At 37.7% G+C, this 27714-nt stretch overlaps 1 protein-coding gene across 4 annotated transcripts; it reads right to left on the bottom strand.

The window, feature by feature from the left end:
• Positions 1–1204: 1204 nt before the first annotated feature.
• LOC122772061 lies at positions 1205–26364 on the bottom strand. 4 transcript variants are annotated; one of them, XM_044029731.1, is made up of 47 exons: positions 26289–26364; positions 23937–23989; positions 23773–23805; positions 23580–23639; positions 22094–22147; positions 21385–21465; positions 21157–21219; positions 21032–21070; positions 20862–20927; positions 19949–20023; positions 19802–19852; positions 18533–18628; positions 18273–18338; positions 18125–18181; positions 17857–17925; positions 17599–17661; positions 17426–17494; positions 17264–17326; positions 15744–15815; positions 15215–15286; positions 14946–15017; positions 14768–14824; positions 14481–14549; positions 12936–12995; positions 12734–12790; positions 12141–12206; positions 11987–12058; positions 11508–11573; positions 11334–11405; positions 9619–9678; positions 9190–9255; positions 8437–8508; positions 8172–8237; positions 7838–7903; positions 7679–7741; positions 7501–7572; positions 7341–7403; positions 7141–7212; positions 6997–7059; positions 6777–6848; positions 6532–6585; positions 6187–6246; positions 5807–5878; positions 5563–5602; positions 5342–5393; positions 4598–5012; positions 1205–3769 (listed from the first exon to the last, which is right to left on the bottom strand). In XM_044029731.1, the coding sequence occupies exons 2-47, from the start codon at positions 23982–23984 to the stop codon at positions 2102–2104; spliced, it is 4884 nt and encodes a 1627-aa protein (XP_043885666.1). In that variant the 5' UTR covers positions 23985–23989; positions 26289–26364; the 3' UTR covers positions 1205–2101. The 4 variants fall into 4 exon arrangements, with proteins under 4 accessions (XP_043885666.1, XP_043885659.1, XP_043885672.1 ...); XM_044029724.1 differs by lacking the exon at positions 26289–26364 and adding an exon at positions 25213–25310; XM_044029737.1 differs by lacking the exons at positions 19802–19852; positions 26289–26364 and adding an exon at positions 25213–25310.
• Positions 26365–27714: the final 1350 nt, after the last annotated feature.

The raw sequence follows: 27714 nt of genomic DNA, 5'->3' as shown, positions 1-27714 counted from the left end.
TTTGAAATGATTGATTGTGCATCATACTAGACTTGTAGTCAAGACCGCCTAAACCGAGACCAAGACAAGACCAAGTCAAGATCAAAGAAACAGACTAGTGTTGAAGTTACACCATAACTTTTGTGTGCTGTTGAGGACTGACATGACTGGTACTGACTGGTCCCAAAGTCATCTGACAAAACAGCTAACAACTATTATAAACAATGGGAAATATGATTGAATGATTGAAATCATACTTCATTTGTAGATGCAATTGTAACAACAAATTGAAGATACACAATCATAAACCTGAAATTGTATCATGTCCCATTGTAGTGGGCAAATCAAACCAAATACAGCATATTGGAGCGACCGATTACGAAGATTCATCTTCTGCTGGAAGCCGATTAAACTCTTGTAAAGACTCACGTCGCACCTTGAAGCCACAGTTTTTCAACTGTGTCTGTGTGTGTGATGGCTGAATGGGTTCTGTCAGAGTCTTAGCATTTTTGTCCTTTTGCACAAGCTTGTTTTAAGTCTTTTGTGACCCGGCTTTTTGTAGGTGTTCTAAAGATTTGTTAGTTAATAAAAACTCATTCCCATGAAGGATCTCCTTTTTGCACACCACCATGAGTTGAAAATGTCAACATGGAAGTCAATTGGAGGTTTTGCCAGAACTCTGCTGTGCTTTTAGGTGACTTTAAGAAAAAACGCAAGTCATACGAAAATGAGAACAACAACCATAGCAACGTAAAAATTGTCAGCATAGGTTGGCAATTGAGGGCAGGAAAAGAGCTTTTTGTGATTATTATTATGTACCTTCAGCTAGTGTGTGTGGAATTATCGATGACGTCATCACTCTAGCGGGACACAATACATTATAAAATCAGAAAAAGTCCAAAAAACCCCCCCCCACAAAATTTAAACTGTGATTGTGTGTAGAAAAAGTGTAGTAGTGTGTAAGTTAGAAGTTTCAACCACATCTCTACATTAAAGTATGTTATCAGTAACACTGATGCTCCAAAAAGGGCTGGGTTGTGGCCAATTTTTGTCATCACGGTTACTCGAAGCGCTTACAAAAGACATAGCACACCATTCCAGGTTGAACCACACGTTTTGGTTTAGGACATGTGGGTTTTTTTTCTCTCGAATTTCGGCGATTTTTGCGGAACTACAATAAAAACAAAAATGGGGTTTTAAATTCAAAGACACGACAATATTAGGGTTCAATGACTAATAATTTATTTATTCAAAAGGAACCCAGCACCATAGAAAACAATTACCCTTATAAAAATACATACAGAGAACATACAGACATAAAACAATGGTAGTGTAAGTAGTGCACTATTGCACCATATTCCAGTAACATTCACAACCACAACTGAAAACATGAGACATGAGAGGAGGCAAAGCCTGGTTAAAGTGCACGTCTGTCTGTAACAGCTGATTTTTAAAGAAAAAACACTCCATGAACGGATGATTTAAAAACAAATATTATACTTTTTTTAATGCAATATTTACTGACAAAGTCCCTGAAATATAACGACTAATTCTTGCTTCCCTCCTCACTCACAAACACTGCTCCACGACACAATCCACACACAGTCTGTGAACAGCATGTATGAACAATATCAAGTTTTGACCTAGTTCTACCCCGAATCACCAGTCATATAAATCAGAAATATAAATATATGAAACCTGAACGTCATTTGTTGTGGCTCAACATGAGTAAATCATTATCATGTACCAGCAGCCTGTATTTTTTTTGCTGTATATTTGACATCATTTCTATTGAGATATGTCAGAAACTTGGAGAGAATTCCAGACGCTCTGGCAAACGAAGATAAAACCTAGGAAGTAGGATGGACTCTGCTGGTTGCAAAAAGAATTCCATTTGAATACAAGCTTCTACTTCTCGACTTCAACTCTCAAATGCTAGTTTCTGGTTTTCATCAATAGACCCTGATGTCAGTTTCCTAAATGATTTCCCCATTTCGACAATAAAGTTTGGCACATACGAGTGGATACCAGCGTGACTGACAGCTGTTATCATCCAATAGGAGCCTGGTTGCAGGTGAGAATAAATAAAGTGAGGAGTAGTGTTGTCGTCACCTACCAAAATCTAAATGTACAGTCCGTCCTCCATCATCCGAACACTGGATCGAGATCCTTGCCGATTGTGTCCGTGCTCTCTGTCCTTCCTCCGACTCTCTCCATCCTCCCTCCTCTTCCTCCTATCCTCATCATCCTCCTCTGCCTCCTCACTTCCTGCCCTCTCAAACTGCCTCCTTGCGCTCTCCACCCTGCTCTCGCGTTTCTCCTCGTGCTCCTTTCTGTGGTGGTGGTGACTCCTCTGGGAATCAAACTCCTCCCTGCTGCTCCTCCACTCTCTGTCCATCCTCGTTTCGTGACTTCGATGCGACTCCCTTTTCTCCGTCTCCCTCTTGGACTCCCTTCCATCTTTAGGTTCCCTCCTCTCTTCACGAGTCTTCGTCACGTCGGCTCTCCAGTCTTTCACTCCCCGCTCGTCCTCTGTTCTCCTCCAGCTCTCCAACCTGTCACTGTCTTTTCTCAAGAGTCTCTCCATGTCTCTGCTGCTTCCTCTCTCTTTATCAGTTTCTCTCGTCTTATGTTCACTCCCTCTCTGTTTTTCTCGGTCACTCCTGCTGCTGCTATGTCTCCTCATGCTCACACTTTCCTCCACTTTCTCTTTATTCACTGATTTCCATTCGTGCCTCGTCCCTCGTTCCCCCTCTCTGCTTCTTTGGCTTTCTCTCTTCCCACTCCACTGCTCTGGTTTCAGATCACTCGTCTTTCTCTCATCCTCCTCCTTCTCTGTTACATCCACTTTTTTAGGTTTTTCATCCACACCGGTGTTTTGTTGTGCCTTGTCCCCCTTGCTCTCCTGTTTTTCTTTGACAGCTGTTATTCTGTTCTCAGTTTCTTTGTCCTTTTTGCTTCCTTTCTGCAGTTGTTCTTTTAAATCCTCCTCTTTAGCAGCTTTCGCATCTTTTGGCTCTATTATTTTTTCGAATAGCTTCACTAATTTGGATCCAGGTTTGCTTTCTTCTTGACCTTTTTCCATCTTGCTTTCCTTCTTTCCCTCTTTCTTTGCATCCTTTTCACAAATTTTTTCCTCCTCCTCCTTGTCACTCTTTTTCTCTGGATCTCCTTTTTCCTTAATGCTCTCTTCGTTTTTCTCCTTACTTTTCAGAAGTTCCTCCTCTTGCTCTTTTCTCTTCTTCTGCTCCTCCTCAACCTTCTTGTCCAGTTTCTCCTCCAGGAGGTCGAGCTCCTGGTCCAGCTCCGCCAGCTTCTTCGGGTCCGACTCCAAATCGTCTTCAATCTCCTCCTCCACCTCCTCGATTTCCTCGTACTCCTCCACCTCGATGCCATCCATGGTTTTCTGCAGCTGTGTCTTGACCTTGTTCAGCTCCAGGAGACCATCCTGAAGGTCTTTACACACCTCTCTGATCTTGGTGGCAAACTTGGTTTTGGCACCTTTGCGAAGCTCGTGCGAGTCTTTGGCGAGGAAGAAAACATCGAGGGCGAGGAAGAGAGCCGACATGACTCCCGTGGTGACGCTGATGGCCTGAGCAGCTTTGGCTGCTCCGCCTGCAGCGCCAAGAACCTGCACGGTGCTGATGAGTTTGTCCGTGTTGATCATCAGGGCTTTACCGGCGCGGCCACCCTCCTTCATCACATGTTTGATGTTGTGATTCATAGCTTTTTTGGCTGCACTCTGAGAATATTTCTCAAAGTCCCATTCCTCCAGTGTATCCATACCTTCCTACAGGAGACACAGAGACAGGGAAGATGGTTAAAGACGGTCTCAGAAATGATACACAGGACGAAAACTTGATGTTACTACCTGTTACAATATGTTAATAATTAAAAAAAAACAAGAGATATTTTCAAATTGTGATGTAATTGTGATCCTCTCATTTAAGTAGAGATGGGGGGGCGGGGAATGCTTAAACTACAGAAGGAATTCAGAAAGGAAAAGTCTTCAAGGAAGTCCCAACTCAAATGTAACAGTGGAAACTTATTTATGATTTGATTAGCTTCCTGAGGTGAAGTGTAATCCTGTAAAATCCTGTGTTGGTGAGTCTTTATTTTCATGTACCTTTATGTGGGGTCCATTCAAATGGGATTAAATTTAATGTCAATATCAACAAAAATCCACTGGGTGAACAAGACCTAATCCTACTGACAGGGTCATTTAATTTGAGGATAATTAGTCCGATTTTTATTTCCTTAAATATTTTCTAACAATATAATTTAGTTGTTTCTCTAGAGCATAGCTGCTCAAGGATAAATAATAAAAGTAACTAAGTTTCATAAGTAATTAACTGGTTTGAGTGATTGTTTTTTTCCAAAATTAACTCATGATCTTTACATCTTCATCCCGTTTCTTGGCCCTATATGACTGACATTTTAAAGCCATTTGATTTGAAAATAATCAACTAATGAATCAATAATGAAAATAAATTGCAGCACTAGTTTCAGTTTTTCAGTTCAGTTTTTAATTTACTATGGTAATCTCTTTTACCTAATTAATATATCCACCTTTCTGAGAAGTTAACAGTGACAATTTGTAAATCAAACATTTCCTCACCTGCACAAACTCCATACATTCTCTGATATCTTTGATCTCTTCCTGATAGTCCTGGATCAACTTCTCCACCTTCTTCCTGTCCATGTTAGAATGAACCGTGTCTGTGATATTAGCCGTAGCCGAGGCGATGCTGCCCGCCGTCGCCACACCAATCCCCACAGCTGTGACGATAATGGAGGCACCAAAGGTGAAAGGTGCCAGAATGAGGCCTGTGATTGTGGTAATACTGCCCGCCACACTGGCCACGCCTCCACCCACAGCAGCCGACACCGTTTTCTTGTGGAAGTAATCCGCTGCGTCTGCAACACCCAGAAGCTCCAGGATGCGCTGCTGCAGGGACGCCCCGCGCTGGTTGAAAAGTCGCACAAAGAGGCGAGCCGCCATGAAGACACGGTCAGCTGCCTGCTCCAGCGCCCTGGAGCAAAGACACAGAGATGAGAGGTGTAATAGCGTTTAACTCATGAGAAAAAGATCTCATATTTCTGTTGATATTGATAATCTTTCACCAAATCTTAAATGGTTTCATAACACAGAGAAAGTTTTAGGTAGTCATTGACAACTGTGCCATCAAACCTGCCCTTTTCAAAAAGAAGGATAATTCCACAAGGCTCAGTTCTGCGCTCAATCCTCTTTTATCATTTGACAAGGTAATAGATGTCACACAATACACATGTCATCAAACTCCTCAATAATATTTTAGCAGGTGTAATTGAATGAAATATAAATAAAGAAACATATTCTTACATTTCCTCATCATCCGCCTGGAAATTGGATCCCTCATTCCACTCTTTCCAACCTGTAAACCAGCAGCAGAAAAATAGTAAGTATAATACCAATTTCTTGGTGCTGATTTTCCGTAATCATACGTCTTTCAAATAATGTCAAAAATATGGAGATGAACTGTAAGAGAAAGTGTGAAAATCCAACAAAATGGTTGCTTTTGAGGTGAAAACTATCACACTAACCTTTGACTGTGTTCCACCACTCCATCAGCTCGTCACTTTCCTGCAAACAAAAACACCCATGACAACATGAATTACTCAAGTGTGGAGAAAAACACGAACACACACACACACGCACATATACACATATATACATACATACATAAATACACACACACATATATACACATATATATATATATATATATATATATACATATACATATATATATATATATTATATATATACATATACATATACACATACCTGTTGAGCTTGAGGGTTGCCCCCGGTCGGGAAAGCTGCCATCTCTACAGGCTGCACCTCTACTGTGCTCTCCTGAACAACAACACAACTTTTAACACAAAGTTTTCTAACACATAATAAACCATTTACTCTGGATTACTGCAAACATATCTGTTAACATCTGTAAAGGTGTATTTATATACAGGAGCAGATTCACGTATACCTTAAAATACATTCTCACACTGCCATTCATTTTTCACTCAATTTGATTTAAAGATTTGTTACATGTAGCAGCAGACTGGTATCCCAAAATAGAAGACCAGATAATGTCTAAATAAGGTTTGATGTCAATTCCATAGTAATCTATTTTTTTGTTTAAGTGTATTTGTTTTATGTGAAACCTGTGAGTTCAGCTCCCGCATCTCCATCTCCTCTTCAAGGATAGGCATCTTATCTGAAGGCTGTTGCAGGAGACAAGGATAATAATGTCATCGTTTTAAAAAAAGGAACGTGAATACAAAATTTAAGAGGACAAAAGCACACATGTCAAAATGGGGGCATGTTTATCTGTGTCATAATCAATCCTTCAGGACAATTTTAACAGCCTGCTTTTGGAAAAACGTATAAAAGCAAAGCCTATTGTTTAAGCCTTATTAGCATGGCATTTGGCACAACTGTGTAAAGAGAAGAGCAGTAAGCAAAACGAGTCAGACCAGCACAAGAATTGGCAAAGAATCAGTCGGTACCTGTGAAACCTTGGGTAGTTTCGGAAGAGTTTTCTTGATTCGGAAAGACACAACCTGAAGTGAACAAAATAAATGAAAAGTATGTTTATACGACTCATAGAGCATTATTGATATAACAACTAAAGAGTCACCCTGAGTCTTGTTTTTTAATAGCATGAATAGATCATCTGTTGAAACAAACGGTCAAGACTCTGGATGTTTCTTTTTGTTTTTTATTTTTTCCCTTTAGGCAAAAAACAACTCACTCGTTTTTTTTTCTTGATGGTCCTCCTGCGTTTCAGCCCACCTCCCTCTGGTGGCTCTATGTCTACACTTTCCTACAACATGAAGGAGGAATTATTTGTACAACAGCTGCACAGAAACATTAAGGTTATCCAGGATTATTATTGTTATCGTCATCATTATAATAATAATAATAATAACTTTTAAACGGATTAAAATACATAATTGTTGATAATACTGTACCTGTGCTTCCACAGTTTTGGGCGTTCTCCTAAACATCCCAGCAAATCCTCCTTGTTTTGTCTCCTAACAGGACACAAAACATGACACGTGAGTCACAAAAAAGACGAACAAAACATGCAAACAAACTCCACAACATTCACTCACCTTTGTGTTTCCTGTGGCCTCAGACAGATTGTCGTTGCTGGCAGACAGTCCGCCTCGTGCCGACTGATCCCCCTTTATGAATAAAAAGTATGCTTTGTAAGTTATAATGGGTGATGAAGATTACAAAGATTACTACTCAGAGATTTGTGCCAAAAATTAAATTATAGTATTTAAATAAAGGCTAGAATTTTAGCTCTCACCTCAACAGCGTTTGTGAGATTGTCCAAGCTGATGGACAGTTGCCTCGAGTCACTGAGAGGATCCTGAAGAACAAAGAAAAACATTTTTTTTTGTTTGTTTAGGAGAGTAAAAATAACAAAATAAATCAAACATCATAAAAAATTGAAATAAATCCTTTACCTTTGAAACAGCATGGCGTGGAGAAGGTCTAGGAGACTTTTTAAAAATCCCTGCAAGTCCTCCTGTCTTCTCCTGATGAAGTGAAAATTGAACATTGAAAATGACACGTGACAAATCAATAATCACTCATCAAAGGGAGAAACGAGCTGAGATTCCAGTGATCAAACAACGTTTGCACCTTTGGTTCTGAGAGATTTTCACAGCTGGCAGATAATTTATTTTCTTTGATTGTGTTTAGCTCCTGCAAACACACACAAAATAAATACAAGAAAATAAAATACAAGAAAGTTAAATGTTGTCACAGAATGTAGACTTTATAGAGAGATTGTTCTCGTACCTCATCTGTTGTCCCCTCTGCTGCTTTTGGAGTTTTCTTAAACATCCCACTGAAAATATTTTTCTCCTGAGAACAGAAAACTCAAACACGTCAGTTTCGCCTCTAATGAGCTCAAGTTGTAGGCTTATGTTAACATAGTTAAAATTAAAGTTTTCTCGCATTAATCGCAATGAACACCTCATAATGAGAAGGAAAAGATTGTATGTCGTTTCAATTTATGAGGGACACAATGTCTTTAAACCTTTTTCGACACAATGTTGTGAAGTGAACATTTCTGTTGCAAAACAGAGACCTGGATTTGATTATTAATTTGGTTGAAAACCAACACTGGTACCTTGGTGTTAGCGTTTTCAGACAGACTGTCGTTACTTGCCGACAGCTCCCTCTGCTCGTCTTTATCCTGCAAAAACAAATAAAAATAAGTTGTAATTAAGTGGACGATTTGTAGAACAAGGCAATCAGAGATTGGTGTGTGTGTCTATCACAAATTCTAACAAGCCTCTGTCGCTCATAGACACACAGAGCCACCACAAAACAATACGTTCACTCCCACTCTGTGGGGTGAAGTAACAAGCACCACAAACTAGTCTAGGACTCACCTCTGTAGCAGCATCATCTTCAGATGCTTTAGGTGTTTTCTTGAGCAGTCCACTGAAAAGTCCACCTTTCTCCTGACAAACCAAAATCACACATGCAGGACTGAGTCAGTGAAGGGGTCGCACCTATGATTAAGATGAGCAACAGCGACGCCATAAAACATCTCTTTCAATCTACGGCTCTTGCCGGTGGTCAAAGGGTGTTTCACATTTCTGTGCATTTCTCAAGAAACAAAAAAAAAATCATCCAGGTCATTGTATTGTCAGGAGTTTAGCTGTAGACAGACAATTCTCCTCTCATCCAAGAGGCTTCTTCAGTTGTCATTCTGGACAATAACATTGTGAAAATTCTCTGGTCGTTACCCAGACTTCATGGCCAGTTGTTTGTAAGTTACCAGTTGTCTCTAAATCCAGAAAACAATATTTCTCTAAGAGTTTCCAGACAACTGTTGAAGACAGAGACTTACTCAATTAAGCGCTTAGGATTCTCATAAATTGTCCAGTGAAGGTGCAAGTAGAAGGGAAGAGGTTAAAGTCCAAAAGACTTTGTATTTGTTTTCAGGGAGCAGGACTCACTCCAGAAGACTCTTATCAGCTGCCATATGTAATGCACCGACATCAGTGTCATCCGAACAAACAGAATCTAACTAAAAAGATAAATGTGTAACAACAAGCTGTACAAGACGAAGTTGAGGAGAACTTTCCGAAAGATACATCATTACTGGTCCATGTGAAGCCATAATGTTACATACTGACCTCGTCAAACAGGTTATCGATGCTGGCAGACCTTTTGAATATTCCAGCGAAGCCTCCTTTCTTCTCCTACAACACAGACCTCAGTTATTTCTCTCAGTAAATACATTTAGACAAACAGAGCAACAGTAAAAGTGAAGGAGGAAAAAAGACAAAAGAAAATGAGAAGAAAATGTCTTAATTTCACTGTGATCCAGACTCTGACAAGACTCAACTTTCAAAGTGTTTGGTAAATAATATGAACAAATCAAGTCATTTTAATCATCACGTAATACTAAAACACAACAGATATTACTGTTGTATGTGAATACATACAATAGGTTTTCAAGTAAATACTTACTTAACACTTATATTTTAAGTAAAACATTGGTACAAAGTATAAAGGTTTTGTATAACCAGTTTTCATAAAACAAACAAGAAAATCTCACTGACCTGTTTGTTCTCAGACAAATTTTCACTGCTGGCTGAGAGCTCCTTATCAGGACTCTCATCCTACAAAAACAGTTGAAATATTATAGCTGAATTTTACATATAATTGCAGTTCAACATTTTTTTTCAATCACTTGATAGTACTACAATCAAGTAGAACAATTGTCCACATAAATTGTCTTATTATTCATAATTTGTCACAAAATCAAAATGCAAACAAATACACTGAAAAACACAAACATGACATGGAAACACACTAAAAAGACAAATAATATAAAGATTATATTACACAGCTCCACGTGCAACAACCGTCAAAGGATAAACATATGATTGGCGGGACAAATGTTGTAAATATTGTTGTACATATATTGCCCCCTGCTGGTTGAGATGCCACATAATTGTTTAATTCTTTGGCCCCATTCATCAGACCTGACATCAACATGCATTCTCTCAGAGACCTAATCACATGAAGACAGAGTCACACAGACACCACTTTCCACACCTGACAATGAAATGTGAGCTGGATGTTTTCCCTTATGATCACAAGAGATCTGATGTGGCTTCTCCCACCCTTATGTCAAACACACCGATGCCATTTCTGTTCACAGGCACAAAATTGTGTTTTTAACAGGTCTGACTACAGGTGTGTCTGATGTCCGTGTAAGTGACAGAAGAGACAAAAGAGATGAGTAGATCTGGAGTAGAGCTGAAACGATTAATCGATTATTAAATTAATCGACAACTATTTTGATAATCGAATAATTGGTTGGAAGCTTTTTTCATGATTATAACACAATTTCCAATTGTTTAAGCTTTTTAAATGTGAGTATTTTCTTCATTTCTTTGTTCTGGATAACAAAGAAATCATTAAAAGTCAATCATTTTGTTTTGTGGACAAAACATCATCATTTCCAGGTTTGACGAACACCGATCAACATTTTTTAAGGTTTTCTGATATTTTATGGACCAAACAATTAATCGAGACAATAATCGACAGATTAATCGATTATGAAAATAATTGTTAGTTGCAGCTCTAACCTGGAGCAAAGCTCAAGTCACACTTCTGCAACATGAAAAGTTTTAATTAAGAGAAAAAGCTACAAATAAATTAAAGACTGAACACAGTTAAGTGTAAAAAAAATACTGTGAATCTGAAGTAGGTTGGAAGAGAGCGGTTGAGAACGGCTTGTGTTCATGCAGCTCAAGAATGTGGACAAAAATATGGCCTCATGCCACGCAAGAATTTGGTTTCTGTGAACGGCTCTGAGGATACATTCAGAACTTAAAACCTTGTTTTGCCCTCAGCTGTGTTGTGTCATGCCAAGTGTAGAGAAAGTTAATAAAGAGGGAAGAATCCTCTGTGGTGACAGCAGTGGCATGAGCCTGTGATTTTCATTCTTGTTTTGCTGCTCTCTGTGTTTCTTTTATTTGATAGTCCTAGTTTCACAGGTTTATCTCTGTTAGGTTTAGCACTGAAGGTGATTTAGTTATAAATCATAATGAAGACTCACGATCCTACGACTCTTTGTAGGTCGGCCCACCAGCTTCTGTGACCTCAATACACAGGCACCAACACCTCTGCCTCTATTAATGTTGGTTATGGTTATGTTTCTGAGTTTCTGCTGCTATGACCTGATTGTTATGAATCTGCTGGACCTCTGTGAGATCTATTCAGGGAAGTTTAACAGGTATAAAAATCCTAATTTATTTACACTTACCTCATCGGACTGAGAAGCTTCTGCAGGTTTGGGCGGCTTTTTGAATATTCCACCAAAGATTCCCCCTTTTTCCTGAAACATAGACATTGAAATGTGAGCCCTGACACTTTGTTTTGAAATGGTTTTGAAACAATGCCATTGAAAAAAAACAAAATAAACAACAACAACCCCCACCTTGGTGTTGTTCTCGGACAGACCGTCATTGTTTCCAGACAGCTCGCTGTCTGGCATCAGTTTTTCCTAAGAAAAACATCATCACAATCAGAGCACTTGACTTTGAGCACAAGCACTTTCTCAAAATGAAATCCTGTGTCACATATATCATACACCTGCACTCTCCAGTCTCTCTCTTATGTCCTGTCAGTTATATACTATCAATACACTATGTTCACTATCAAAATGCTCAACACAATGTGTCAGTTTCTGGCTGTGGTGAAAATAGTAGCATGATCTCCTTTTAGATAACTGATGTAATAACTAATGGAACATCTTTCACTCCCCTTCACTGAAACTGTGTTACACTCACTTTCCTCATTTCATATTTCTTGCATTGGTCCTGGGAGTCAAACCAGCTGCAATTCCAGTCATAAATCGACCCTGACCTTTTGCCAACATGCAAGCAGATGAGAAAAAACAAAGAAAATACGTCTTACTTTCTCTGTGGGAGGACCGTCGACAAGTCTGGACGACTTCTTGAACATTCCACTGAACCCACCTCCCTTCTCCTGAAATGTAGGGTTTATTTTCTTTAATAAACAAAATACAACCAATGCAGAAAGTACAAACTAATTTCACGACCACACTGACCTTCGCCTCTGACAGACTGTCGTTGCTCGCTGAAAGATCCTTCTGTGATAACAGATTCTCCTGAGACTAAGAAGAACAATTTATTTAGTGTTAACATTTGCTTTGCATTAATGTACATAGAGTTGGTTTATGTCTCTTTTTGAACACTGGAACATGTTGACATTTATCAACATTTTTGTTCAATTGTCAGGGAACAATGTAGTTATCATCATTTAAAAAAAGTCAGGCTTACTTATTGGGCAGATATTTTAGAGTCTGTACAAGATCAATATGTGTAGGATTGTTTGGCTCTGCTCCTACAATAAAAACATTTTAATGAGAAAGGTAGAAGTCCATCCTTTAAAAACAATCCTTTGAGCCATAATCATAGAATACTGTAAATTAAATCCTGTTGAGTGTCAGGGCATGAGCTGTTAACTGTCCATTCCCTGGATGAAAAAAACACACCCAAACAGATGAAACCAGCTTTGTGAACGGTTAATGACTTCACCCGTGCAGCATCTTAAAGCAGCTTTTTTTTTTTTTTAAAGGCGTAGATGTAGACAGTGTTGATCTCTTCAACATGTAAACTTCACATGTTTGAGATGCTCTACCTCTCCAGATGCTTTGGGAGTCTTCCTGAGGAGTCCGCTGAACAAACCACTTTTCTCCTGCAACAAGGAAGAGAAAACATGACTCATGCAAAGTGGTGACGTCTTTCCCTAAATTTAAAAATAAAATGAAAACCGGTTTTATCTTTCACCTGCAGAGCGTGACACACATGGTGACACACACTTCTATCATGTGATGACTCACCTTGTTCTCCGACAGGCTGTCGGTGCTGGTGGAGAGTTCACCGTGCAGCGGCTCCGCAGCCTAAAACGAGAGAAATGTTACTCGACCTGTGTGAACATGAACACTCACGGCACTGACATGCAAACATGGAAGCAGTTAGAGAAACATCACTGCTTAACAACATAATTACACATGCTACAATTTTCCCTGTGTTTTTTTTTTCTTTGTGTGTCTGCTTGGTGTGTGTGGCTGACCTACATGCGGCGGTGCCTCCTTAACATTACACCTGCAGTTCACCAAGACACCACTCCTGCTCTGCTCAAATACCCGGCTCTCATCTTACAATCCAGCTCTCCGTTGCTCCTGTTTGGTCAATACGCCTCGCCTGTTTCAGTCTCCCTGGAAACAACACTTCTCTGCTACAACTCATCCTGAACAGCCTCTACCCCTGCCCAGCCAACTTGAGATGTTCTTAATTTTTTTTTGGAATAAACTCCTTAAACTTGGTCTGTTTTATATGTTCTGTACTTTGGGTCCATAACTTTACTGCCCTTATCTCCAAAAAACAGGTTTGTGTATGACTGATATACAAAAAAAAAAAGAAACAGCCATGAAACGTTTCAGATGTGAATTTTATTGCTCAGGATAAATGCTACCTTTCCCTGACCACTGCTGCGCTGCTGTATACTCACAAACGCTCCCTCATTCAGGTCATAATCAGACCTGCCAGCCATGAAAACTTTTTTTTGAGTAGCAACTTACCGGGGATTTATTGTTAATGTTATTGTTCTTACATATGAAGGTGCAGCACACGCACGCACACACCCCAAAAATTATCCAATTTTTCGATGACCTTTTGGTTTTGTCATTTTGGTTGATACATAATTAATATGCATCTCTCACATGCTTCCTAATCACTTCCCCAGTCACTTCAGATAATCAACATACAAATAGACTCTGAAGAAAACAAGAACTCTTTTAATGAAAAGGCAATTCTTATTTAACATTACTGATTACTAACTTTAAATGTAGGTCTTAATATATTTGACATAAGCCAAGGGGTATACGGTAAGATAAGATAAGATAGGGGCATGTTATGACCCTCCAACAGGACTTTAACATGACAGACATAACTGAAAAATGTCTCTTAAACAGGACATTACAAATAAATGAAAATCACAAAAGACATGTTATGTCCCTTAAACAGACATTTTACATTATTTCTGAGGGGCACATATTCTCTTCTGTTTAGGTACGCTGCCCTCTCTCCCGGTCAGTATCCGCACTGGACGTCATGTTTATTAACTGCAGACACGCACGCACGCTGTGGCATTAAAACGGTCACGTCATTAACATTAAATTTCGTCCAGAAGTTGACAGGTCTGTAATTAAATTTAACGCTCTTCACAGTCTAACATTCTCAAACCCCTCCACCAAAAATGTATCTATTCATTTATTTATTTATTTATTTATATTATGTATTTAACTAAAAACATGATCAAAAGCTTTGGTCAATTTGTGATCCTTGTTTCTGCAAAGCGACTTGAGGCATCGTAATCAGCTCACCTGTGCAGGCGTCTCCTCTGCTGGTTTGTTGGATTTTTTGAGGAAACCAGAGAAGATGCCTCCTTTCGCCTGTGAAGAAATTTGTTTTTAAAAACTTCATGAAGAAGAATGTGTAAATCGGTTTATCTCCGTTTCCTTAAACATGGAAATTAGCATGCAGAAAGAAGCTTATTTTACACTTAAAGATTTTAAACACATTTGACACTGAAATGAACCTTACTTTTCTGTTTGTGAAGTGTTTTATCTTCATTAAAATTGTGTGCTGAAGACACTAAGACAGGACTTACTTGAGCCGTCTTCTCCTCTGCCTCAGCATCGTCAGAGTCACTATCCTCTTTTTTGACCTGGCAGTGAAAACAACAGTGAGTGATGAGGGCTGGAGGAAATCAAAACTGTAAATTTAGACATATTTACATACAACAGAAGATGATACTGTGAGTGAAGGAGAGAATGTATATATCTTACCTCCTCCAGTCGTGACCCTTCAGGCAGTTTGGGAGATTTCTTGAACATTCCACTGAAAAAGTTGCTTTTCTCCTGGTATAGAAACAAAAATAATGAACTGTTTTACAGTATGTGCTACAGGTGGAGTATTTATTTCAATAATTAAACTTAAAATGTGTCATGGGTGGATTATATTTCCTACAGGGGTTGAATGTGATGGTAACAGAAAAAAAGTCCATTTCAGTTTGTAAAATGAATGAATAAAATCAGAAACAGAAAACTTGTCTTACTTTAGTGTTGCCGCTGTTCTCAGACAGACTCTCACTGCTGGCCGCCAGCTCGGTCCGCTGCAACTCTTTATCCTGAAACACAAAGAGGCGTAAGATGCTGAAACAAAACTGAACATGTTTATAAATGTTTTAACATGACAAAGTGCAAAAAAGCATGTTAGCAGTGAATCTATGTCTACACTACAATTTATAAATAAATAAATAATTTATTCCTCCAATAATTAACTGTATTATGTGCTGCAAGTACGCACAATACTTTATATTTTGAAATATTATGAACATTTTGAAGAATAAAAGCTACCGTACATTAAAAAAATGTGCTGTAATGTGACATATTATTAGATAAGTAAAGAAATGTGAAACACTTTTTTGTTAACACCTAAAAATAACAAGCGTTCACTTAAGACCAATTTGGCAACCTCTAACATGCAGTACTTTTCTGAAGCCATATATCTCAAAAAGAGATGTTAACATACAAAATACATATACTGATGTTTACCTTTGAATTGATCTTAAAGTCGTATGTTACCTGCTCAGGTGTCTCCTCTACAGGAATCTTTGGAGACTTTCGGAGAATCCCACTGAAGAATCCTTCTTTATCCTGTGGACGTCATACCAATATTTTCACATGTCAATGGTTGATACATAATAATAATAATAATAATAATAATAATAATAATAATAACAATGATAATAATAATAATAATAATAATAATAATAATGATGATAATTACTTATCACAGAAGGGTTAGGGTTAAGCACAAAAAGCTTAAAAACAAGGATAAATAGAAAATCTTTAAAAGCAATTTAAAGAATAAACCAGATTAAAACATAAACTATTCATTTAAAAAAGGCAAATAACACAAGCAAATAGACACAAACAACATGCAGGACAAACTAACACTAAAAGACCTGAGGCGATAGCTTGTTTAAACAGAGTCAGCTTTTGTTTTTAAATGTGACCGGGGGACAATTAGTAATTGAGCACATCTCAGTGTCCCACGAGGTATAAATGGTTTAGAAAAGGCCATTAATGTACTCAGGTGTGTGGTCATGCAGGGCTTTCTACAACTGTATTTTAAATATGAACTATAATTTTGATAGAAAACCAGTGTGATGACGAACGCAAGATGGTTTTGATGTGACATCTGTGACTGGACCTGGTTAAAAGCCCTGCAGCAGCATTGTGGATCATTTGTAAGATGTTCAATTTACAGAGGTTTAACTCGCAGATATGAAAATGGCATGAGAGTATGAGTCAGAGATTTAACACAGCAGTCAAACTGAAAATACTGTTCAAAAAAAGCAAAGGGAAAGTGAATCACTGCTCTGAGCATTAATTTGAGTTATACTGCGAGTTATACACACTAATGCATGATGGTGATGCACAATCCTGTCACTTCACAGGCTGTGAAGTGTGAAGTGTGAAACACAGGGTTCCCACACTAACCCTAACCCTTGATATCAAGTTCGATGGACTTTTCAGGGACTTTCCACTACCAATTCCCTCAAATTCAAGGACCAAAGATGGGAGGGCAACTTGTGAGAATGTCTTTGTCCATGGCGTCCACTTTTATTGATTTGCAGCACGCTCTGTATCTGGACAAGTGATTGTCCTTGGGATCTTGGTCAAAGTCAGTCTTTTTGAAATTGTCTTTGGTGAGACAGAGATCTTGGAATTTTCATTTCCCAGACATCATGTCATTTGCTCTCTCTTGCTTAAAATTACTCGCTCATTGTTTCTGCATGGAATCTCACATCAATGGCGGACAGAGAGACAGTAGACAGTGTCCACAACACCCCTAGTAATTCAAGGTTCAAGGTTTTTATTTTTTGACTCGATGTTTGTTTTGTGTAGCCCGGGTCTACGTACATCAACCAATGCAGTGCGCATGAAACAGTAGGTGGCGCCTAAATATCAACTTAACTTCTTTCTTGCACAAAATTCAAGAACTTTCAATGACCCATGTCTATTTAGAGCAATTTTAAAAAACTTTCAAGGGCCTTGAAAAAAAAAAAATTAAATTCACAAACATTATCTGAACTCACTTTAGCGTTTTCAGCCAGATTTTCGTTACTGCCTGACACATCGTCAGGAGGAGACTGTTGGTTCTGAAACACACAAAATAATCACATTCAATACGATTATCAGGCCACAGGTTTAAACTGATCATGTGACTGCAAATACATGGTTTAGTTTTTTTCCATTACCTCATCATTCTTAGCATCGACAGGTTTTGGAGACTTCCTGAACATCCCACTGAATATTCCTTCTTTTTCCTAACACGGGTAGAGGAAAGATACACACGATTATCAGGAGTTTTGTGTACACTGTAATTACAGAAACGTGCATCACTCTGCTGCTGGGACTCAAAGCAGCTTACCTTCTTGTTCTCAGACAGACTGTCATTGCTGGCCGCGAGCTCACTGTGAGCGCTCAGATTCTCCTGTAACATCAGAGGAATTTATTAGAAGTGTGTCCAAAGTTAACTTTGTGAGTCCAAAGTTAAGTTTAGCTCTTCTCCTTCATTTCAGTATTGATGCTAAGCTGCTAGTATTCCGAACATATCTTCAAATTGAAAGCACAGTAATTTGTTACACTGGGGAAATAAATAAAAAGATTTTTTTTTAAATCAGCTCACCTGTGGAGGCGTCTCCTCTGCTGGTTTGTTGGATTTTTTGAGGAAGCCAGAGAAGATGCTTCCTTTCTCCTGTGATGAAATTTGTTTTTAAAAACTTCATGATGAAGAATATTTGAATCAGTTGATTACCTTTTCTTTGAACATGGGAATTAGCATGCAGAAAGAAGCTTATAAACACATTTGACACTGAAATGAACCTTACTTTCTGTTTGTGAAGTGTTTCATACACATTAAAATTGTGCACTGAAGCCATTGAGACAGGACTTACTTGAGACGTCTTCTCCTCTGCCTCTGCATCGTCAGAGTCACTGTCCTCTTTATTGACCTGGCAGTGAAAACAACAGTGAGTGATGAGGGCTGGAGGAGGATCAAAACTGTAAATTTAGACATAATTTACATATGACAGAAGATGATACCGTGAGTGAAGGAGATAATCTGTCTTTAGGTGTTTTCCAGAACACCCCAGAGAACATCCCTTTGTCCTGGAGACCACAGTGAGAAACACATTTTAACGATAATTGTAGCTAATGTCTGAATAGTTTATAAGAAGATCAAATCTGAAAACAATGCAAATACATAATTTACCCAGTGTCATTAACACATTTTTTATTGCTTGTGCATAAAAAATGTTTTTGAATTTACCAAGTGATCAGAATCCTGATATTTGCACTCTTACCTGTTTTTGTTCTGCGTTTTTTTCTTGCTTGCTCTTTTCAGTGGTTTGGTCCTTTTCTGAGACTCCTTCCTCAGTGGCTGGGCTTGAACCTTTGGTCTGAGACAAAAGTAGACAAGATATGGAGCAAAATATATATCAGCCTAATTTTTAAATATCAATACTAACAAAAGAGGTTACAATGTTCTTATAATGTCACACAATTTACACCCAAATCACCTTCTTCTTATTTACGTTGCACTTTAAAAAAAACAACAAGTTGGCTTTAACAACCCACAACAAAATCAGGACACTCAGTAACAATATTAAAAGAATGTCAATGTCATCTAAGAGCAAAATACAGGAGTAAAACTAAGGTAAAAGGAATATATGCATTATAAAAATAAAGGATAAAAGATGAAAAAAATAACCTGTAATAAAAAAAGATCCTTCTTTGAACCTTTCACCTCACTATTTGTATTTGCAGCCACTGTGAATATTACAGGTCCAGGTGAGACAGAGTACATATAAACAATTGCAGTTAACTTTTACAAAACTCAAAAACCTGGATTCAAGAAAGAAAGAACTACAGGATTTTGTTGCACCACTTAAAACACACAGACACCTTTTTGTACTTCAGACAAACTGTATAAGTTGCAGGTTTTACATGTTGACAAGAAGTTAATAACTTTCCTCTTTTTTATTTAGGAACTACATCGACAACAAAGGATTTTAAGAGGATGTTGAATTTCATTATAGGGTACTAAACGTCTATGCAAAGACAGAAACCACAGTCACAGAATGCAAAAAGTAAACAAAAACCTAGCTACAGTTATCAGGAATAGGGTTTTATTTATCCTTCAACAAGTTGAGCACCAAGTTAAGAGGAGGCTGATAAACTAAAGGGCCGCATATGAATGATAACAAAGATGGACAAGACAGTAAACATCATGGAAAAATTGGCATCTATTTTTTTTGGGGAGTCATTTTCTTGCATCCAGTCCATTATCAAAACAATTAAAATATATACTTTGTCAAGCAATAAGGAAAAAACAGACAAAACTCATCTAGACAGCTGGAGCATCTGTTACCAAACAAGCAGACAGATAACACCATACTATCAAAGAAACAAAGTTTCACTAAACTACAAATAAAACAAACTCTCACAAAAGCAGTGACCACGTCCTCCAACACTGTTAAAACCAAAACCACCACCTTGCAAAGCAAGACACCGAGTTCTGCAGCCGCCACCAGCAGAAAACACCAACACACACAACACACGCTTCTTCGTACCTTAGGTGACGACTTGAACTGCAAACCTTTCATTACCCCTTTCAAACCGCTCTGTCAACAACAATCACAAGTCACAAAATGCCTAATAACGTCTGCACACGTCACACTCACATCAACAAACACACACACACACACAAAAGCACACACCGGTTTACTTCCAGGAGCCTGTTTGGCCGGGACCTCACCAGGTTTCTCTTCCTGCTCCTCATCGAACACATAGCTCTGAGAAAGAGAATAAAAAATAAACACAGACTGAACACCAGCGGATTTAGGACGGCCACTAAACATTGACTGCATCCAATAAACTGACTGACTTTTATTCATCTGCTTATATCCCTGTATTTATTTTAGCTTCTTCAGGTTCTCTTCATTTCGACAGAGAATCACGAGACTTATCCGACAGTTATGCATATTTACCGACCAAATTAACGTGAACACTGAATCATGCAGTCAGACACACACACACACACTCATACCTACTGTGCTTCTGAATACAACATGCCATACAATGTTTGAGCTACACACCCTGACACACCTGTTTGCCACCCCTAACCAGTTTAACAAAGATACCGCCAGCTTATGACCCACTTTGTGTTTGCAAACTGTGAATCCATTCTTTGTTTTCAGGTTTTTGTCTCACCAACAGGGGTTAAAGACCCGAGATGAAAGACCATGTTTAAGTGCTTCTGAACACAGGTATGACAAAATAGTTTTCCCAGACAAATCCAATGATGATGAACTGCTTTTGCTTTCCTGTTCTAGTTTGAGTATGTGTGTGTGCCTGCTATTACTAGACTTACAGACCATGACTTTAAATACAACTTCATATCTTTGTGTCGAGGGCTGCGCAATTAATGGAAACTTGTTTCAATTACAATTACTGTGGCTTTTATTCTGAAAATAACGCTATTTATGTTGTAATGGTGTTTGACTTCCTGTCAAAACACAGACAATTAAGCGGAATCACTGGGTTAAAGCCCTCAGAACATAAATTAACATATATAATATCCAGAGCTTGTCCGTCTGTTATGTAGTTGTGATGAGCAGGTGCTTTGCGTACAGTGAAAGAAGGTGTTTTGTCTTTTTGGCTCCGTCGAAACACTCCAGTCAACCCTGAGTTGTTACTCTGAAAACAAAGCACATGGAAATAAAGAGGAAGACATAGTCTATATTATGTTTCATGAGTTTTTTTCTAAGGTGGAAGCTGGTGCTTCAAACGGTGCTACCTGCCTCATTGTTGGGAACTTTAGCAGCTTCTGGTTTGTCGCGCTAAAGGGGAGACGGAGAAGGAGAGTGACTGTGAAACTTAGAAAAACAAGCAAGGTGAAGTGAAATGTGGTGTTTTGTTTGTGTACCTCTGTGTCCTCAGTGTTCACCCTCCTTCTCTGACTGTATCTGCTGTTTTCGACTAAATTTTCCTGCATGAAAACACACATAACAAAGCTCAGGAGGGAACAATAAACATATTAACATGATCCTAGAAACTGGAAAGAAACATGAAACCATGAGTAGCCCACAGTGACTCTTTACTGTAAACACTTCTTAACACGCTAACTTTTATGATTCATGTGAGTGAACTGTACCTTTTCTTTGCGTCTGGGTGGAGCCACAGGAGTTTCAGACGATTTACGTTCTCCATCTCTTTTTGTTAAGTTTCCATTGGCCTGACACCGACAGGAAAAGGTGATAAACAATGCACTTTTTATTTAGGACAGTAATCCACAAATAAAGCACAACGTTTAACAGTTAACATGTGAAGAGTATTATTTAAGATCCCAAACAAAAAAGACTTTAAATAATCATATAAATCTACTGTGTGTGTGCCTGCTATTACTAACTTTTCCAGATAGATTTAGTTTAAATACTACGTCATATATCTGTGTCTGTACAGATTAACCTCTATATTAAGGTTTAAATCAACACTCAGTCATTGCTTCAAATAATGGCTTTACTGACATGGACATTAATAATCCAATTAGTGACTTTATTGTGACTTAAATGTTGTTCATAATTTAAGTAATAAGTAACAGGTTTACACACATTGGTGATAGAATATTTCATTCATACTCATATTCCTGTTTATGTAAGAGAGAATAATCTGATTATGATTCATGTCTATTGCTAAAAAAAAAATATAGGAGATTATGAACTGATTAAGATCTATACATGACCAATATGTTTTAATCTGATTATATCGCATTCTGAAAATGACCTTTTTTTACTTGAAAATGCAGTTTACACGGCAGTTCACTAATATAATTCTTATAATAATATAAGAATTGCAGTAAATACCTCATTGATTGTTGCTGCAGCTCTCTTCACTCTGTATTGTGTCCCAGTCAGCTCCTGGACAGAAAGAAATTCATATTGGATATGAGAGGATTAAGAAAAAGAGTGAGTGACATTTAGGCGGGTTTATTGGCAGAAATCATCTTTTCTGGAAGTGTATAATGGCTTTAAAATATAAATTGCTTGTTTTCTTTTGAACATCTGAATCTATGGGAATATGCTCAGCTCACAAACAGCTGGACACATTTCGTTGATGACCACATTCTTTCTGGACTGTGACGGCCACCGGAGTTCCGGGACACGCTTGAGAATGAGCGGAGGGGTCATCCGTTTGTTGCAGTGTGTATTCTCAACATTAGATGTCACTACTTCTTACAAACTACACCAGAGGTCACTAACAGGCAGACCACAGTCCAAGTCCGGACCCAGGCGCCATCCTATACGGACATGGACCTACAGTCAAATCCACTGACCGACTGCATTCGAGGTAAGCTATCCCACGTGATGCCACTAAAGCCAAACAAATGTGTGCGTTCTGCTACAATGCGACCCTAAATACGACAGATGAAGGAGCGAGTGACAGAGGGACAAGTGAGAAACACAGTGAGAGAAGACAGAGAGAAGAGTGAGCGATACAGCGAGAGAAGAGTGAGCCCGAGAAAAAGAACGAAACATGACACTCTCGAAGAAGAGAAAAGTGGACAGCGAAAACAGAGGTTTAAAAACAAGAATAGACAGACTCATTCATGTTCATTCTTCCCTCTGGAAGCACAAAACAAAGGCTGTCTCATATGCTCAGAGCCTGTGACACTCATAAAAAGTGGCAAAGTGAAACGCCATTATGAGACAAAGCACAAACTTGTGTTGAGATCCATCTGTCTAAAATTAGTTGAGACTGTTAAATCAAAGAAAAAGGGAAACTCAAGCTGCTGCTATACTTTATTTTATTCTTCAAAAATTAAGTAATTATTTTATTTATTTTAAGAATAGTATTATTATATTTATTTTCACCATTTTATTTTTAAATGCAGCCCTTATTTTCCTTAAAGAGAGATGAAAATTATACATATCTTCAATACTAGATATCGGTATAATTGTATAAAAGTGACGATAAATATTGTCGAAATGTTTTTAAATTGTTCTTTCTATATTTGATCTGACAGTTCAGTTGTTGATTACATGCAGACATTGATACAACTAGTAGGCTACATCAATATATATCCGACTACTAAATAATAATGCAAGTTAGACATTATCTTTGCTTGAGGAAATTTAGAATTTTAGTTGAGTACCCCTGAACCACACCATTAAAGAGTGTGTGACTGGGGAATTTCTCCATTTAACATTCTTAACCCAGATTAAAAAAAAAATGTAATTTTCGCCAGATGTTTAAGGCACAATGGCCTACACCATGTCTGCTCTGAGAACGATAAAGCTAGATAAACTGTATAGTTTGACACTCATACCGCTTAAATAAAAAAAGGCTTACAGCGTCTGTAGGTCGTGGAGGAACAAAAGGAGTCGGTCTCTCTGGATCAGTCCTCTTAATCTGGAAAGATTATTTCTGATTTCATTATTTACATACAACTCCTTAAGTCACTGTGTCCAGTATAAGAAAAACCGACTGACATCACCCACACACTTCACCCAACATGGAATGAAATAAATGTTTTGTTTTGTACCTGCACGTCAGCCGGCTTTGGAGGAGGTTTAGGCTGCAAGTAAAAAAGAAAACATTGTATATTAGTGTTATTTAATAATCAATAATCAATAGTTGGAGACATTATTTGTATGTGGACACTGTCAGTGGAGCATTAATTACATTAATTATTACAAATGTTCTCACCGGCTTTGGTCTCTTTTTGGCTTCTGGCCTCGTCATACATGCCTCCATTCTGCCTGTAAAAAACACAGAGGAACTTTAATTAAAATAGTTTAATCATATGCATTGTTAAATATGACCCTTAAGAGAGAGGAGCAACTGTTAGTTTGAATGTATACTGAAATAACGGACAGTATAAAAACAATGTCCACTTTCTTTACTGCAGACAACCTATGTATTAAATAAAAAACAAAAAAGTCAGAATATGTGCATTGTTTGAGTAAAATTGTGTGCTGGTAGATAGGTTAATTTTTATTAGATTTAGTAATTGTGCTTCTCCTTGCTGAACTAATACAATCTCCCCTAATCTATGAATTCTGCCATGAAATGTCCTCATGAACGTGTAAATTAGTATTTATCACACTTTTATGTAAAAGCCAATGTGAAGTACACCAACAAATAAAACCGTAAAATCCCACAAATAAGCAAAAAGTCATCTGTTTTGACAATAATGAAATTGTATAAGAATATGCAGCATTCTATCTTAATCCTTAATTTGTCTGACACGTCTTTGACCAAAGAACTGAAATTTTAAATGAAGTATTTCCATTGAACACTGAAAACATTTGCCTTATGGCAAATTGGTTATACAATATGAAATTATACTGGATTCCTGGAAAATATTCTAAATATTTCTAAAATCAAATAAAAAATCATTTGTTTGTTTGTTATTGGTGTTTTATGGCAATTAAAATCCATACTAGTAGTTATCATCTTAGTAATTGTATGTTGATAGTATTTGGCCTAAACTAAAAAAACAACAAATCAAAGACAACAGCATTTGAGAACTTGGACACTTCACGTGTTTAAAGTGGTTTTACTTGAAATATAAAAATTATAAATCTTTGCAGCAAACATTCAGCAGCAAAAATACACACAAAATATACTGTATTCATCACAGCAATAAGCATAAAATTCAACTTATACATGTAAATGTAAATTATAACCAGCTATGTACAGTACAGTTAAATAGAAGCACATAAATACTGTATACAAGTGTGGCACTTGATCACTTCCACTTACATCTTCTTATGTTTACTCACATTGACCTGCAACCATGGTGCCAACTACGGACACTACAAACATGCTAATGTGTGAAACAGCAGTGTGTGAGTGTAGCTATAGCTCAAAGATAAGACTCGACACTTTCAAACAAAAGGGAAATTAAACATCGTAAACACATGTGAAGACTCTGAGAAAATGAACTGGAGTCAAGTTCAGACTGTGTAGTTTCACCTACCGAAGCTTTTTGAAGACACTTCGCAGATTATTTACATAAACTGACAATAGTCAAAAGTGCGTAAAAACGACGGGAGCTCCTTCACTTCACTGACAACATATTCCACAGAGTTTTGAAGACTTCTTCACCACACCCACACACAACATCTGCACCCGGAATGCGTTCAAGTGCACCTCCAAAACTCAGAAATCTCAGTTCTCAAGTGTTGTTGTGTTTTTAAATGCACTGTAAAACGTTAGCTGGATTTAGTCACAAGCGTTTCAGCTCCAATTCCAAATTCAAAACAACTACTATTTTTATTGTTGATGACGATTTAAATGATTAAGTGAGGTGATTGTAATGTTCTTTATGACGCTATACACTTATGAATAACAAAACTTCATATTCATATTCAAAACTTCAATTATTTAATTTTAATAAATATTTTATTATTTGGATGGAATGTGCATGCATTTGAGGGGAATATTTGATTTTGTGATTTTAAAGAATATGTTCATAAAAACAAAAAATGTACTCATTGGTATAAAAGTTTCACCTCCAATTCCAACTTTAAAACTGAAGGCTATGTAACAACTATTGTTGTTGTTGATGATGATTTAAGGGGTGATTATAAATATTCTTTAAGACACTGTTCACTTCATATTCTTAAATTATGTCATTTTAATAAACACTGGGATGAAATGGGCATGCATCTGAGGGAAGTATTTGCAATATGATATTATAGTTCATAAAAGAAATAAAATACAAAAACAATGTTGTGATTTTTGGCTTAAAACAGAACAGAAGAATGCATTATTGATTTTGCTGACGCAAAATGGTCATGCTCATGTTGCCAGGTTTCTCAAGTGTATTTACAGTTATGTAATCAAAATATGCTCAGACTCTTCCCACAGGCAACATCATTCACCGTTCGAACAATGCAGCTCAAACAAAGCAAAGCACAAAGAGCTTCTGTGCCACCAATTCTCACAGTGAAATATCATCATTACATGTTTTAAGGAGATCCTGAGCAACACAGAAGATTATCTCAGTTCACAAAGGTACATGCAAGCATCAAACGCTATCCATTGTCTCACCTGGTGTCTTCAGTTGTGGAGGATGTCAGATGTAAAATCTTTGTCTCCTTCCTGGCTCTGCCACCGTGGTTGCGGTGGGTGGATTCACCTGGGAGTGGGGCGTGGCCACTTTGAGGTTTACCTGTGGGAGTGAGTGAGACTCTGACTCATGAAAAATCCAAACACGATGGGAGCGGTTTTAAAAATAGAGGAGAGACACAGAAAGATCACCTTGGCAGCAGTGTAAACCATGACATACTGAGGGAAATCCAAAAAATTAGTAATGGAAGAAAGAGCACATGCCTCACCTGAAAGTGTTTCCACTCCTTATAATTAGAGCAGAAATACAATCAGGACACATCAGAAATATTCACATCAGCTATAATCTCCATCATGATGTGATCTATGATAGGAATATTTCACAACCTGACACACGATGTCTACAGTACCAGGCTTGTGCGGGCCCCCCAATATACGTGAGCCCCTCAATGTTTTTCGATGTTTTGAAAGACGTGAATTTCATTAATTTTGTAGGTGAATGCGCTCTGATATGTGTTTTGATATCGACTATATGAATGAAGAAATGGGACAGTCAGTCAGGAGTGTCAGACAGCTGCTTCAGGCTCAGCAGGAAGAGACGCAGAGAAACTCAGCCAGCAGGTTAGGTTCAGTATGTTGCCAGGGTAACTGACTCAGAGTTACACTGAACTGGCTATGTGAAACCGAAAAACCAGAGTTTCCCTCATCTTAGGGTTAACTAAATCCAAGTTTTCACTTAACCTGCTTTCTGAAATGGGCCACTGGTGACCTAAACCGAAGTTGAAATTTTATTTAAATGCAATTCATTTTGTTAGTTTAAGCAATGTTTTTGGAAATATCAATCTCATTAAAATGAGGTTAAGACACCCTCAAGTTATTACATTACATTACATTTATTTATTGTTAATTTAATTCTAAGTACTCCAAACCAACATAACTATTCATGCTTTCATCAACTTTATTAAAACATATTTTATTAAATGTGCTCCTCACAGTAGTTATTAATCACTAAAAGTTATCAGAGCTCAAAGTCACTCACTTTGACAAACAAGTTTATCTTGATTAATAACTTACCACCTCAGCAAGTGCACAGTCGGTGCAAAGAAACAAGAGAAAGCACTACGAGAGCACAAATCTCTAACAAGGCTGTTCAGTTTCCCACAGACACAGTATAATCAAATATCTCACAGAATTTAAAATTGTAAATAATAATGACAATAATAATAATAATAACAATAACAATAATAATAATCACCATATCACCATAACAAAAACTAATATTTTCATTGGGCTATCACCTATATTCTAAATACATTTGATCCAGGAAAATCTACACAAAAACACAACCTCCTTGTTGGGGATAATAATATCAAATAAAGGTTTAACAAAACATACTGACTTGACAGTG

Source organism: Solea senegalensis, linkage group LG1, assembly GCF_019176455.1.
Source record: "Solea senegalensis isolate Sse05_10M linkage group LG1, IFAPA_SoseM_1, whole genome shotgun sequence".
In the NCBI taxonomy this organism is placed as follows: domain Eukaryota; kingdom Metazoa; phylum Chordata; class Actinopteri; order Pleuronectiformes; family Soleidae; genus Solea; species Solea senegalensis.
This window is presented reverse-complemented; position numbering and strand designations above follow the sequence as displayed.

Coding starts and splice junctions, on each gene's coding strand:
- LOC122772061 (XM_044029731.1), bottom strand. CDS start 23,984: ATGGAGGCATGTATGACGAGGCCAGAAGCCAAAAAGAGACCAAAGCCG. Junction 12,791..12,935: donor ACAGCCTGTCGGAGAACAAG/GTGAGTCATCAC, acceptor TCCTTGTTGCAG/GAGAAAAGTGGTTTGTTCAG. Junction 3,770..4,597: donor AATGTATGGAGTTTGTGCAG/GTGAGGAAATGT, acceptor TGTCTCCTGTAG/GAAGGTATGGATACACTGGA.